The 12,862-nt window shown below is 40.5% G+C and overlaps 1 protein-coding gene across 1 annotated transcript in view; it reads right to left on the bottom strand.

The window, feature by feature from the left end:
- The window catches only part of shmt2 (serine hydroxymethyltransferase 2 (mitochondrial)), a 78,556-nt gene that overhangs the window by 679 nt on the left and 65,015 nt on the right, over positions 1-12,862 (bottom strand). The window contains exons 7-11 of the mRNA XM_061886865.1: positions 11,793-11,932; positions 11,565-11,727; positions 11,398-11,497; positions 9,213-9,368; positions 66-173 (exon numbers count right to left, since the gene is read on the bottom strand). Coding sequence (XP_061742849.1) covers positions 66-173; positions 9,213-9,368; positions 11,398-11,497; positions 11,565-11,727; positions 11,793-11,932 — 667 coding nt within the window. The remainder of the gene's footprint in view (positions 1-65; positions 174-9,212; positions 9,369-11,397; positions 11,498-11,564; positions 11,728-11,792; positions 11,933-12,862) is intronic.

Raw genomic sequence — 12,862 nt, 5'->3', positions numbered from 1 at the left:
AGTTTTTTTTTGTCTGTTTTTCTATACTTTTTGGGTCTTTTAAAACCAGCTTTCGCTTCACTCACCTGTCTTTTTCTTCACATCGAAGGCAATCTGGAAGCCCTCGTCCATTAATTCTACCACTCGCACAAAATCCTCTTCTTTGAACTGCCTAGAAGTCAGAGCGGGAGCGCCTGGAACACATGGACCACATTCTCAAACCGGTACCAAAATGTATTTTGACACTTTTCTAAATAAAGGGGACCACAAAAAATGGCATTAATGGCTTATTTCAACATAACATCTTAGGGTACATTGTGAGAATAATTATGTATATAATATCACTCAACTTTTAAGCTTAAGGTCCATTGCTATAATTATTGTCAATCGTGCTTAAGTGGTATTTTTCTTTGTCCATGCAAAGCTGGCAATCCAAAAGATTGCAAGTTAGTCTCGTATCAGTGTCTGTTTCCAGGAACGGCCTGCTGACTGCCAAGGCCGAACACCGCCGTGACGCAGACAGAGCAGAGACAAGGCGATATCACCAGTGTCAAGACATTTGCATTTTTGTAAATTGTGTCTAACTGGAGCTGTCGAAATTACCCCCTTCCCTCAGTGACAGCTTCAGTGATGTAACCAGGGACCTCCCAAATAAATAGAGGAAACACGTGGGCTGGACTTTTAGAACGTAGTTTGGATCTGCAATTAGAATACAGCCCAAAACACGTAGCCAAACTGAACTGTCTCTGCATGATTCCTTGCTTCTCGTCTGTTTAATAGATGTCATCAGTGTTTGAACCTGACATACCTGAAACATGTTTCTTATTGTAATTTAGTCCTTAAATAAAATAGTGAAGATACTCGACAACTTGTCTTTTAGTAGTAAGTAAACAAAGAACCTCCTAATTAGTCTGCTGATGTATGCAGTGACATATTGTGTCATTTATCTACCTAGTATTTTGTACACATTATTAAGTGGTAAAAAATGAATTATTAATCTACAAGTTCATTTACTGTTAGTAACTGCTCATTTTCTGTTTTAACTTGTTCTATCTACACATCTGTTAAAACGTAACAATCACTTATTATTCTCTTCTTTGATACTTTACATTAGCTTTGGATGACATCACAAATTATGGTATCAATCCGATACCGAGTAGTTACAGGATCATACATTGGTCATATTTAAAGTCCCCATGTGTCCAGGGACATATTTACTGACTTTATAAACACAATATAAAAAAAAAAAAAAAAGTAGTATCAAATAGATATCCTCCTGTACTTGGTATCATTACAGTGGACGTCAGGTGTAGATCTACGAATTTGTTTACATTGTGACGGCGATGAGCTCTAGTATCTTCCTACGATGTGTGGTGAAGCATGTTTACCCATTCCTCGTCCTCCAGTGATAATGTTACATGTAAGAAAATTACTTTATTTGTCGCCATGGAGGCAGGGATTAGTGATTTAGAAGTATCTAAAACACTTTGGATGGATGTTAGCCATGTCTTAAAGCCCCTCTTCCTGTTTCAGTGCTATAACTTCACCTTTATCTTTACTTTTTACACCAAAATGCTTCCATTCTCCCTTTTCTGTCTACACGCTGCGTCTGCTTCTAAGTACTCTGTGTGTGCGCGCTGCCGAACATGCTCCTCTGCTGGTAAAACCAGCAATGTCACGACATTTCAAGTCCAATGCAAAGCTTTGGATGCAGTGGTGTAACGCACGTCGCCACTGGACTCTAGAGCAGTGGAGACGCCTTCTCTGGAGTGATGAATCACGCTTTTTCATCTGGCAATCTGATATATATATATATATATATATGGGAATTTGTACTTTTAAAACAGAGTATAGTACCGTTTTTGACTCATTAGTACCGCCATACTATACTAGTACCAGTATACCGTACAACCCTAATAGATATAATGGCAAGTTTAGCTCTCTTCACAAGAGCAAAAGTATTTCCACTACAGTCAGGAGTTGCTACCTGACACAGAGAGCCATAACTTTGTAAATATACAGTATGTGGGGTTTATTAGATCGCGGAACCAATGTTGGTCTGCACATGTTGCGGGGTGGGGCGTTAATGAAAATGAAAGTCCCTTTCAAATTGCCAAGGTAACCCACCCAAAAGGACTTATTTAGCCCTCCAGTGGACGCGGCCAATGAGGTCACCTTGGAGCAATCCTTTTTTATACCCCGACTGGGATTTTAATTGGACGCTTTTAGAAGTTAGTATGTTAAACGTTACCATGCTAATAGTTTGGCCACCTTTTCAAATGATGAGAATCAGGTGTCGTAATCACTTGGCCCGGGTGTTTTATACAGGTGTATAAAATCAAGCACTTATGCATGGAGACTGTTTCTACAAACATTTGTGAAAAATGGGCCGCTCTCAGTGATTTCCAGCGTGGAACTGTCACAGGATGCCACGTGTGCAACAAATCCAGTCCTGAAATTTTCCTGCTCGTACATATTCCAAAGTCAACTGAGGGCTTTATGAGAAAATGGAAGAGTTTGGGAACAACAGCAACTCAGCCACCAAGTGGTAGGCCAGATAAACTGACAGGGAGGGGTCAGTGGATTCTTTCCGCACAGTCAGTTGCTACAGAGCTCCAAACTTCATGTAACCTTCCAATTAGCCCACGTACAGTACACAGAGAGCTTTAATGAAGGGGTTTCCATGGCCGGCAGCTGCATCTAAGCCATACATCACCAAGTCCAATGCAAAGCTTTGGATGCAGTGGTGTAAAGCACGTCGCCACTGGACTCTAGAGCAGTGGAGTGCTGAATCACGCTTTTTCATCTGGCAATCTGGTGGACCAGTCTGGGTTTGGAAGTTGCCAGGAGAACGCTACATTTTGGATTGCATTGAAATTTGATGGAGGAGGAATTAAGGTGTGGGGTTTTTTTTTTTTTTTCCTTAGTTACCAAAACATTTTGGAGAATTCCATGCTCCCAACCTTGTGGGAACAGTTTGGAGCAGGCCCCTTCCTCTTCCAACATGACTGTGCACCAGTGCACGAAGCAAGGTCCATAAAGACATGGATGGCAGAGTCCGGTGTGGATGAACTTGACTGGCCTGCACAGAGTCGTGACTTGAACCCGATAGAACACCTTTGGGATGTATTAGAACGGAGACTGAGAGCCTGGGCTTCAGTGTTTGACCTCACCAATGCGCTTTTGGAAGAATGGTGGCCAAGTATGCGTTTCATTCACTCATGTGTGTGTGAGAAGCAGTATATATTATGTGATTGGGCTGGCACCAGAAGGCAGTCCCATTAAGGTGTACTGGCACTCTGTACTTCTCCCTACGTCCGTGTAAACAGCGCCATTTTAAAGTCATACATTTTCGTTTTTTTAAAACAGATACCGATAATTTTGAAATTGATACCAATAATTTCCGATATTACATTTAAAAGCATTTATCGGCCGATATTATCGGACATCTCTAAACGCAACATTAAAATCCAAGCATTTTTAAGGTTTTTAAGCACCCGTACCAACCCTGTACTGTATAAAGTAGTTAAAGGCCTACTGAAATGAGAATTTCTTATTTAAACGGGAATAGCAGGTCCATTCTATGTGTCATACTTGATCATTTCGCGATATTGCCATATTTTTGCTGAAAGGATTTAGTAGAGAACATCGACGATAAAGTTCGCAACTTTTAATCGCTAATAGAAAAGCCTTGCCTTTATCGGAAGTATGTGCGCGTGACGTCACGAGTTGCAGGGCTCCACACATATTCACATTGTTTATAATGGGAGCCACCAGCAGTAAGAGCAATTCAGACCGCGAAAGGGACAATTTCCCCATTAATTTGAACGAGGATGAAAGATTCGTGAATTAAAATATTTATAATGAAGGACTAGAAAAAAAACCCAAAACAAACAAACAAATAATTTAAAAAAAAAAAGCGACGGCTCCGGGCGGCGGCAGTGTTTGCGTTTCAGATGTAATTAGACACATTTACTAGGATCATTCTGGAAGATCCCTTATCTGCTTATTGTTTTAATAGTGTGTTAGTGAGATTTTAAAGATTGTAAAGTATACCTCGAGGTCGGATGGCTGCGGTGAACACGCAGTCTCTCAGAGAGAAGCCGAGGAGCCAAGCTCACAGCTGCCTTTTTTGACAGCTGCTGCAGCACGATGAATAATCCACTGATGTCTCCGGTAAGATATAGATCACAATTTCCCCACCCAAAAACATGCTGGTTGACGTAGAGGAAACATGTTCCCTTGACCGCTCTGCTTCACAACAAACAAAGAAACACTGGCTGTGTCTCGGTGCTAAAGACAGCTGCATTCCACTGCTTTCCACCAACAGCATTGTTCTTTATAGTCTCCATTATTAAATGAACAAATTGCAAAAGATTCAGCAACACAGATGTCTAAAGTACTGTGTTATTAAGGAATTAAAGCAGACGACTTTTAGCCGCTAGTGGTGCAGCGCTAGTATTTCCTAACAGTCTGCGACGTCACACGTACGAGTCATCATTCTGCGACGTTTTCAACAAGAAACTTGCGGGAAATTTAAAATTGCAATTTAGTAAACTAAAAAGGCCATATTGGCATGTGTTGCAATGTTAAGATTTCATTATTGACACATAAACTATCAGACTGCGTGGTCGGTAGTAGTGGGTTTCAGTAGGCCTTTAAGGAACAACAATGTCTTTGCTAGACAGGAAAATACAACGTTTACCTTGATTTAAAATGAGAATTGAATCCTGAATCATTCAAATCACAATAATAGTCATAATAATCATGTCAACAACTTAAAAAGGTAGTATTCCAAAGAGGTTCATTATGTTTTCCAAAAATGATGGAATTTGTTATTTTTATAGCCAGAAAAACTGGTGCCCTATTTAGAGGCCGTCATGGCGTGAGGAGGGCAACAGTTGTGGCCCAAACCGTCAGGTGTGGAAATAAATACACACAGGTCTGGCTAGAAGGACAACAAATAGGTCATTCGCAAAGGGAGGTAAAGACCCAACCTTTTGGTAACGCTAAAGAAAATGGGGCGGTGTAAATATGGAGCTTGAGAATTTCCTGGAAGACGATTAAAAACCTAAACATGTTGAATTAAACATGCACCGCTTATGGCTTCCATGACTCATATCAGCACGCAGGGCTGTACTTGGTTTTTTTCACCACGTGGAGAAAAAGAGGCTACAAAGAAGTACAAGAGGTCCCAGTAAGTCATGGGTGTCAAACTCTGGCACGCGGGCCAAATTTGGCACGCCGTACAATTTAATTTGGCCCTTGAGGCAATATCAAATTAACATTAGAGCTGGCCCGCCGGTACTATACACTCTGCCGCTAATACTCATCCTCTCCAACCCTCCCGATTTTCCAACCATTCTCCCGAATTTCTCCAGATTTCCACCTGGACAACTATATTGGGGGCATGCCTGAAAGGCACTGCCTTTAGCGTTGTCTACAATATGTTGTCACGTCCGCTTTTCCTCAATACAAACAGCGTGCCGGACAAGTCATATAGTATATGCGACTTATACACACACTTAAGTGAATGCCACGCATACTTGCTCAACAGCCATACAGGTCAGACTGAGGGTGGCGGTACAACTTTAACACTGTTACAAATATGCGGCGCACTTTGAACCCACACCAAACAAGAATGAAAAACACATTTCGGAAGAACATCCGCACCGTAACACAACAGAACAAATACCCACAACCCCTTGCAGCACTAAGTCTTCCGGGACACTACAATATGCACACCATGCTACCATCCAACCCCACCCATCGCATTGTTATTTTATTTTAAAATGTATTAGCCTGTGGAAAAATGTAATGTTGATATTTACCTCAGAAGGCTGCAAATAGAAAAGAGGCATTTAATGTTTTATTTAAATTGTATTTATTTTACCATTGATGTTTTTTTGTTTGTTTTTTGAAGGTTGATTTTGCACTATTAAGTTATATAAGTATTGCTTGTTCCATATTCAGTGGTAAAGCAAATCAGTGTAGCAAACTGAGCAATAATTAAGAATTTATTCATGCACTTTCTCTTGTTACTTCAAGGCTTGAATGTTTGATTCATTCATTATTGTTACTTTTTTTTTTTTCGAATGTATTATTAGCCTGTGGAAAAAGTTTATTTGGATATTTACCTCAGAAGGCTGCACTCAATTTTTATTTATATTTTATTTGATATGCCATTGATATTTTTTAATTACTATTATTTGAAACTTGATTTTGCAAGTCACTATAAAGTTATATAAGCCTTGCTTGTTCAATATTCAATGCAAAACTTGTTTGGGTCCCTATTAAAAGGTTCATTTGTTCAACCTTGGCCCGCGGCTTTGTTCAGTTTAAAATTTCGGTCCACTCTGTATTTGACTTTGACACCCCTGCCGTAAGTAATACTGAAGTTTACATACCATGGCAGAGTGTGTGGTTTATAGCCCATTTTAGAGAACATATGAATATTCCAAAATAACTTTCCTTTGACTCATGGCTAGTGAAGACTTGTATTATCAAATAATTGTGTTTTCTGTTTTTATTTATTTGACAGGGACAGTACAATAAAAACATTGCTGCCCACAGGTAACCGATGTCAAAGTACATACAGTGGGGAAAAAAAGTATTTAGTCGGCCACCGATTGTGCAAGTTCTCCCACTTAAAATGATGACAGAGGTCTGTAATTTTCATCATAGGTAGACTTCAATTGTGAGAGACAGAATGTGATAAAAAAAAATCCGGGAATTCACATTGTAGGAATCACTAGGGACCAAACCCAGCGTCTGGTGATGTCTATGGCTTACACACTTCAGGCTGTCATTGACTGCAAATGATTTGCAACAAAGTATTAAAAGTGACAATTTATGATTATCTTAGTTTGTCCAATTACCTTGGGTGCCTTAAAAGGTGGAAGGCACATATACAACGTGTTGTAATTCATACACCCATCACCTGATTTAGATGTAAATACCCTTAAATGAAAGCTCAAAGTCTGCACTTAAAGCACATCTTGATTATTTCATTTCAAATCCATTGAGGTGTTGTACAGAGCTGGAATACTTAAAATGGTGACAATGTCCAAATATTTATGGACCTTACTCCATCCATTTTCTACCGATTGTCCCTTTTGGGGTTGCTGGAGCCTATCTCAGCTGTAGTTCTAAATTCATCATAGTCCATAATGTTACCATTCTCATTGACAAAAATGATTCCTCTTTCAAACATATACGACATTGCCAAAAGTATTTGGCCAACCATCCAAATGATGAGAATCAGGTGCCCTAATCACTTGGCTCGGTGTAAAAAAATCAAGCACTTAGACATGGAGACTGTTTCTACAAACATTTGTAGAAAAATAACTGTCATAGCATGCTACCTGTGCAACAAATCCAGTCGTGAAATGTATTCGCTTCTCAATACTCCAAAGCCAACTTTATTATAAGAAAAGTGAAAAGTTTGGGAACACCACCAACTCATTCACCAAGTGGTAGGCCACGCAAACTGACAGAGAGGGGTCAGCGGATGCTGAAGCGCATAGTGCAAATACTTTCTGCTCAGTCAGTTGCTACAGAGCTCCAAACTTCATGTGACCTTCCAATTAGCCCACGTACAGTACGCAGAGAGCTTCATGGAATGGGTTTCCATGGCCGAGCAGCTGCATCTAAGCCATACATCACCAAGTCCAATGCAAAGCGTGCGATGCAGTGGTGCATAGAACGTCACCACTGGACTCTAGAGCAGTGGAGACGCCTCCTCTGGAGTGATGAATCACACTTTTCCATCTGGCAATCTGATGGACCAGTCTGGGTTGGGATTTTGCCAGGAGAACGCTACACTTCGGACTGCATTGTGCCGAATGTGACATTTGGTGGAGAAGGAATTATGGTGTTGGGTTGTTTTTCAGGAGTTGGGCTTGGCCCCTTAGTTCCAGTGAAAGGAACTTTGAATGCTCCAGGATACCAAAACATTTTGGACGATTCCATGGGATAGCACTTCAAGTTCATATGTGAGTAAAGGCAGGTGGCCAAATACTTTTGGCAATATAGTGTATTTTTCCCCCCAAAAAAGGCTTTCCATCTATTACATTATTAGAGTCCATCTATATTATCTGCAGCAAAATGTCATATCTTTAATCAGTAGGTGGCAGCCGGTGGCTAATTGCTTTGTGGTGATCACAATATGCAGATGACAGCAGGAGGCAGTGTGCAGGTATAAAGGTATCTAATGCTTAAACCAAAAATAAACAAAAGGTGAGTGCCTCTAAGAAAGGCATTGAAGCTTAGGGAAGGCTATTCAGAATGAAACAAAAACTGAACTGGCTACAAAGTAAACAAAAACAGAATGCTGGACAATAGCAAAGACTTACTTTGGAGCAAAGACGGCGTCCACAATGTACATCCGAACATGACATGACAATCGACAATGTCCCCACAAAGTGGGATAAAACCAACTGAAATGTTATTCATTGCTAAAACAAAGTAGATGGGGGAAATATCGCCCGAAGGAAGACATGAATCTGCTACAGTTAAATAAAATATGAGAAAAAGCCACCAAAATAGGAGCGCACAGCAGAAAACTCCAAATAAGTCAGGGTGTGATGTGACAGGTGGTGAGCTATATTGATGCATGCTTGGTTAAGGTTTAAAGTCCACGCTATTTTCTACTGCTTGTCCCTTTCGGGGGACAAGCGGTGGGTGCTGGAGCCTATCTCAGCTGCACATGGGCAGAAGGCGGAGTACACCCTGGACAAGTCGCCAACTCATCGCAGGGCCAACACAGACAACATTCACACTCACATTCACACACTAGGGACCATTTTAGTGTCATATCCAACAATTGCGACTTTTTACTGCCAATTGAGTTTCATGTTTTAATGATTTCTGCTGGTGGTGTGCGTCCGGATTTTTTTCAACGCAAAAAATGTACTGTGGCTCAAAAAAAGGTTGAAAAGCACTGCCGAAGTATTTTACACGTAGACCAAAACAATTTTAATATTTGTCTTTGTTAAGTGTCATCCAAAGGTGACTTGTGCATTTCATTTACTGACATTCATAACTGTCATACATGGGTACTAATAAACAAATACAACAATTAATCTTAATTCAAATATTAAGATGGTTATTCTCTTAACACACCTTGTTGGAGGCAGCTACTTGCTAAAAAGTCAGAAAGTGAACCTGAACCGAGCTTCGGTGACATGTTTTTTGCAGTTAAGAAATAAATACATACAGCGTGTGACCCTTACCCAGCCTGAGGCCTCCAGGAGTCAGGGCACTCTTGTCCCCGGGGCAGGTGTTCTTGTTGGCGGTGATTGAGACCAGCTCCAGTACCCTTTCTGCTCGGGCGCCGTCAATGCCCTTGGGCCGCAGATCCACCAGAACCAGGTGGTTATCGGTGCCCCCTGAAACATTTAGTCCAAATGTTTTAAAGTGAAGGAAACATTGCAGCCATTTCTTTGCTCAAACTACAGAGACATCACGTGACCCCTTTTTAGATCTTTTGACATGCCACTTTTCTGCTCTACACCACCCTTGTCCTCTCTGGAGAGCATACCATGTGACCACAGTTCATTTCTGGAGAGGTACCAGTCTGGAGTTGTGAGCTGACCCACATTGCAACACTCGTTGAACAGTCTTCCATGCACAGCTATAGACATCTCTTTGTATCTGACTGACTGAATGACTATCTGCTGATTTCCTGACGGACTGGACTTCCACTTTATCAATTAAATCAACAACTAATGAATTCAACAAAACTAATTTTTAATTCAATAAATGTACCCCCTTGACATCCATTGCAGCCGTGGTGCCAAAGAAAGTTGCGAGTGAACTAAACTTTGGTAATTGAATTAAAATAAGAACTTGTAATAAAGTAAAAATGCCCTTCACTCATTCCTCTTCGCCGTCTTTTGCCAAAAAAAAAAGTTTTCTATAAAGGTTGAAGTGATGTTAAATGTTAATTTATCGACTTTCTCACTCATTTTGAACATTTTAACATTATTTTATGCACATGAACAAAATTTATTCCTTGTAAATGTGTATTGTGTTAATATTTTTTTAATTTGGAAAGGGTTAATTGGATTTTTTTATTTTTTTTTAAGTGGAAAAATTGCTTTGTGGCTGTCAAAAGATTATTTTTTTCTCGTTCCGAACCTTTTGACACGGATTACTAATGGAGACACAGGGCTGGGCGATATGGCCTTTTTTTAATATCTCAATATTTTTAGGCCACGTCACAATTCACCATATACAGTATATCTGGATATTTTGCCTTAACCTTTAATGAACACTTGATTCATATAATCACAGCGGTATGATGATTCTATGTGTCTACATTAAAACATTGTTGTTCATACTGCATTAAAATATGCTACTTTTAAACTTTCATGCGGCGAAGGAAATCACAACTAAGTCAATTTACCAAAAGTGTATTAAATAAACAGCTATTAAGCAGTGGCACAAACATTCATGTCATTTCCAAAACAGAAAGTGCATGATTGTCAGAGACATTTTAAAACAAGCTATTTGTGCACTTTTGTGCATGATGTCACTAAGATGACATATCAAAACAACACTAAATTTAAGTGTACTTTTTGTACAGAACGCCACTACAATAGTTTAAAACAAATAAGTGCACTTTTGTGCATGATGTCACAAAATATTTAAATAACTGTCAAATAAAAATGAGCTGCATAATAGGAAATCAAATAGTGTATTTCCTTCGCTATGTGGTAGGTTCCTGCGGACGTTATCTCCTTCTGTTGTTGACTAGTTGTTTTTTTTACATACGGTGTTGTGGAAATAGTTGGTTCGGCATTTTATTGGTGGCAAACAGAGATGTTGACATGCGGAGTTAGTTTCAAGCACTCCTTATTCTCTAGGAGGTGACTTTTCAAATGATGCTACATTAGCAGTACTGCTACTTTTTGTAACAACACTTTTGCCGCATAACTGTTGAACAACATGTTGTTCAACATCTTCCCGCTTGAAGCCAAACCACCGCCGGACGATGCTGTTTTTCTTGGTAATTAATTCTTCCTTCATTTCTTACCAGATTGGCACCTTCTCTCTCTCGCATTACCACTCGCACCTCACCGTTAGCATCACAGCTAACGTTACCATGTCGCTACCTCTCTGCTCCGCGGGAGCGTGTGACGTTGCACGCGCGACAGTATGTAACGTATGTAAGAAGGTGCGCTTGGTTTACGTCTCTGTGAGAATGAAAGACAAGAGTGCGAAACGCCTGAAGTGTCATATCAGCAGCTAAAAGCAACCGCGTGAAAACATATACTCGAACATCATGATATAGTCATTTTCTATATCGCACAGACAAACTCACGATGTATCGAGTATATCGATATATCGCCCAGCTCTATGGAGACATACAATAATTTGTGCTGTCTACTAATGAAGTAAATGTAAAATAGGTACCTGATACTATGGTATAGCCTTTGCTGAGGAGTGCGGAAGCCATGGCTTTAGAGTTCTTTAGAACTTGGGCAATATAGTCCTTAAACATAGGAGACTGAGCCTGCAAAAATACGCATCATTAAGTGCCAATAGTTGACTAGCATTGATCGAATGTTTGCTTTGCGGACCTGTCTGAGTGCCACAGCGACGCCAGCAATAGCGTGGTTGTGAGGTCCACCCTGCAAGGAGGGGAACACCGAGAAGTTGATCTTGTCCTCCAGGTCGTACAAAATTTCCTTCCCCTTCTTGTCCACACTGCGGACGCCCTTGCGGTAGAAGATGAGACCAGCTCTGGACAATGAAGAAGAGTGTCATTTGTGCGGGTCTTTTGAGAGAAGACACATCCCGACGGTTACCTGGCTCCTCTGAGGGATTTGTGTGTGGTCGACGTGACCAGGTCAGCGTCATGGAATGGAGAAGGGATGGCTTTGGCTGCCACCAGTCCACTGATGTGGGCCATGTCAGCCAGCATGTAGGCCTTGATATCAGTGCACAGCTGAGGACGACAACACAGTTGACCATGAATCACCCGTATTTTAAATTTTCGTAAATTTTCGTATTCCCCCATTCATTACGTAAACAATTAGAGATGCCGATAATTGCTTTAAAATGTAATATCGGAAATTATCCGTATTGGTTTTAAAAAGTAAAATTCATGACTTTTTATAACACCGCTGTACGGAGTGGTACACGGACGTCGGAAGAAGTAAAGAGCGCCAATAAACCTTAAAGGTACTGCCTTTGCGTGGCGGCACAATCACATAATATCTACGGTTTATCACACACACAAGTGAATGCAAGGCATAATTGGTCCAAAGCCACACAGGTCACACTGAGGGTGGCCTTATAAACAACTTCAACACTTTTACAAATATGCGCCACATTGTGAACCCACACCAAACAAGAATGACAAACACATTTCGAGAGAACATCTGCACCATAACACAACATAAACACAGCAGAACAAATACCCAGAAGCCCTTGCAGCACTCACTCTTCCGGGACGCTACAATATACACCCCCCGCTACCCCCACACCTTCAACCACGCCCCCTAACCGCGCCCACCTCAACCTCCTCATGCTCTCTCAGGGAGAGCATGTCCCAAATTTCAAGCTGCTGGTTTTAAGCATGTTAAAAAAAAATAATGCACTTTGTGACTTCAATAATAAATATGGCAGTGACATGTTGGCATTTTTTTCCATAACTTGAGTTGATTTATATTGAAAAACTTTGTTCTGTTGTTTAATGCATCCAGCGGGGCATCACAACAAAATTAGGCATAATAATGTGTTAATTCCACGACTGTATATATCGGTATCGGTTGATATCGGAATCCCTAATTAAGAGTTGGACAATATCGGATATCGGCAAAAAAGCCAATAACGGACATCTCTATTAAGAATCAATGATTATATATCAATAATT

Source organism: Nerophis ophidion, linkage group LG02 (genome assembly GCF_033978795.1).
Source record: "Nerophis ophidion isolate RoL-2023_Sa linkage group LG02, RoL_Noph_v1.0, whole genome shotgun sequence".
NCBI lineage: Eukaryota > Metazoa > Chordata > Actinopteri > Syngnathiformes > Syngnathidae > Nerophis > Nerophis ophidion.
The sequence above is the reverse complement of the archived record's forward strand: the minus strand, read 5'-3'. Positions and strand labels throughout refer to the sequence as shown.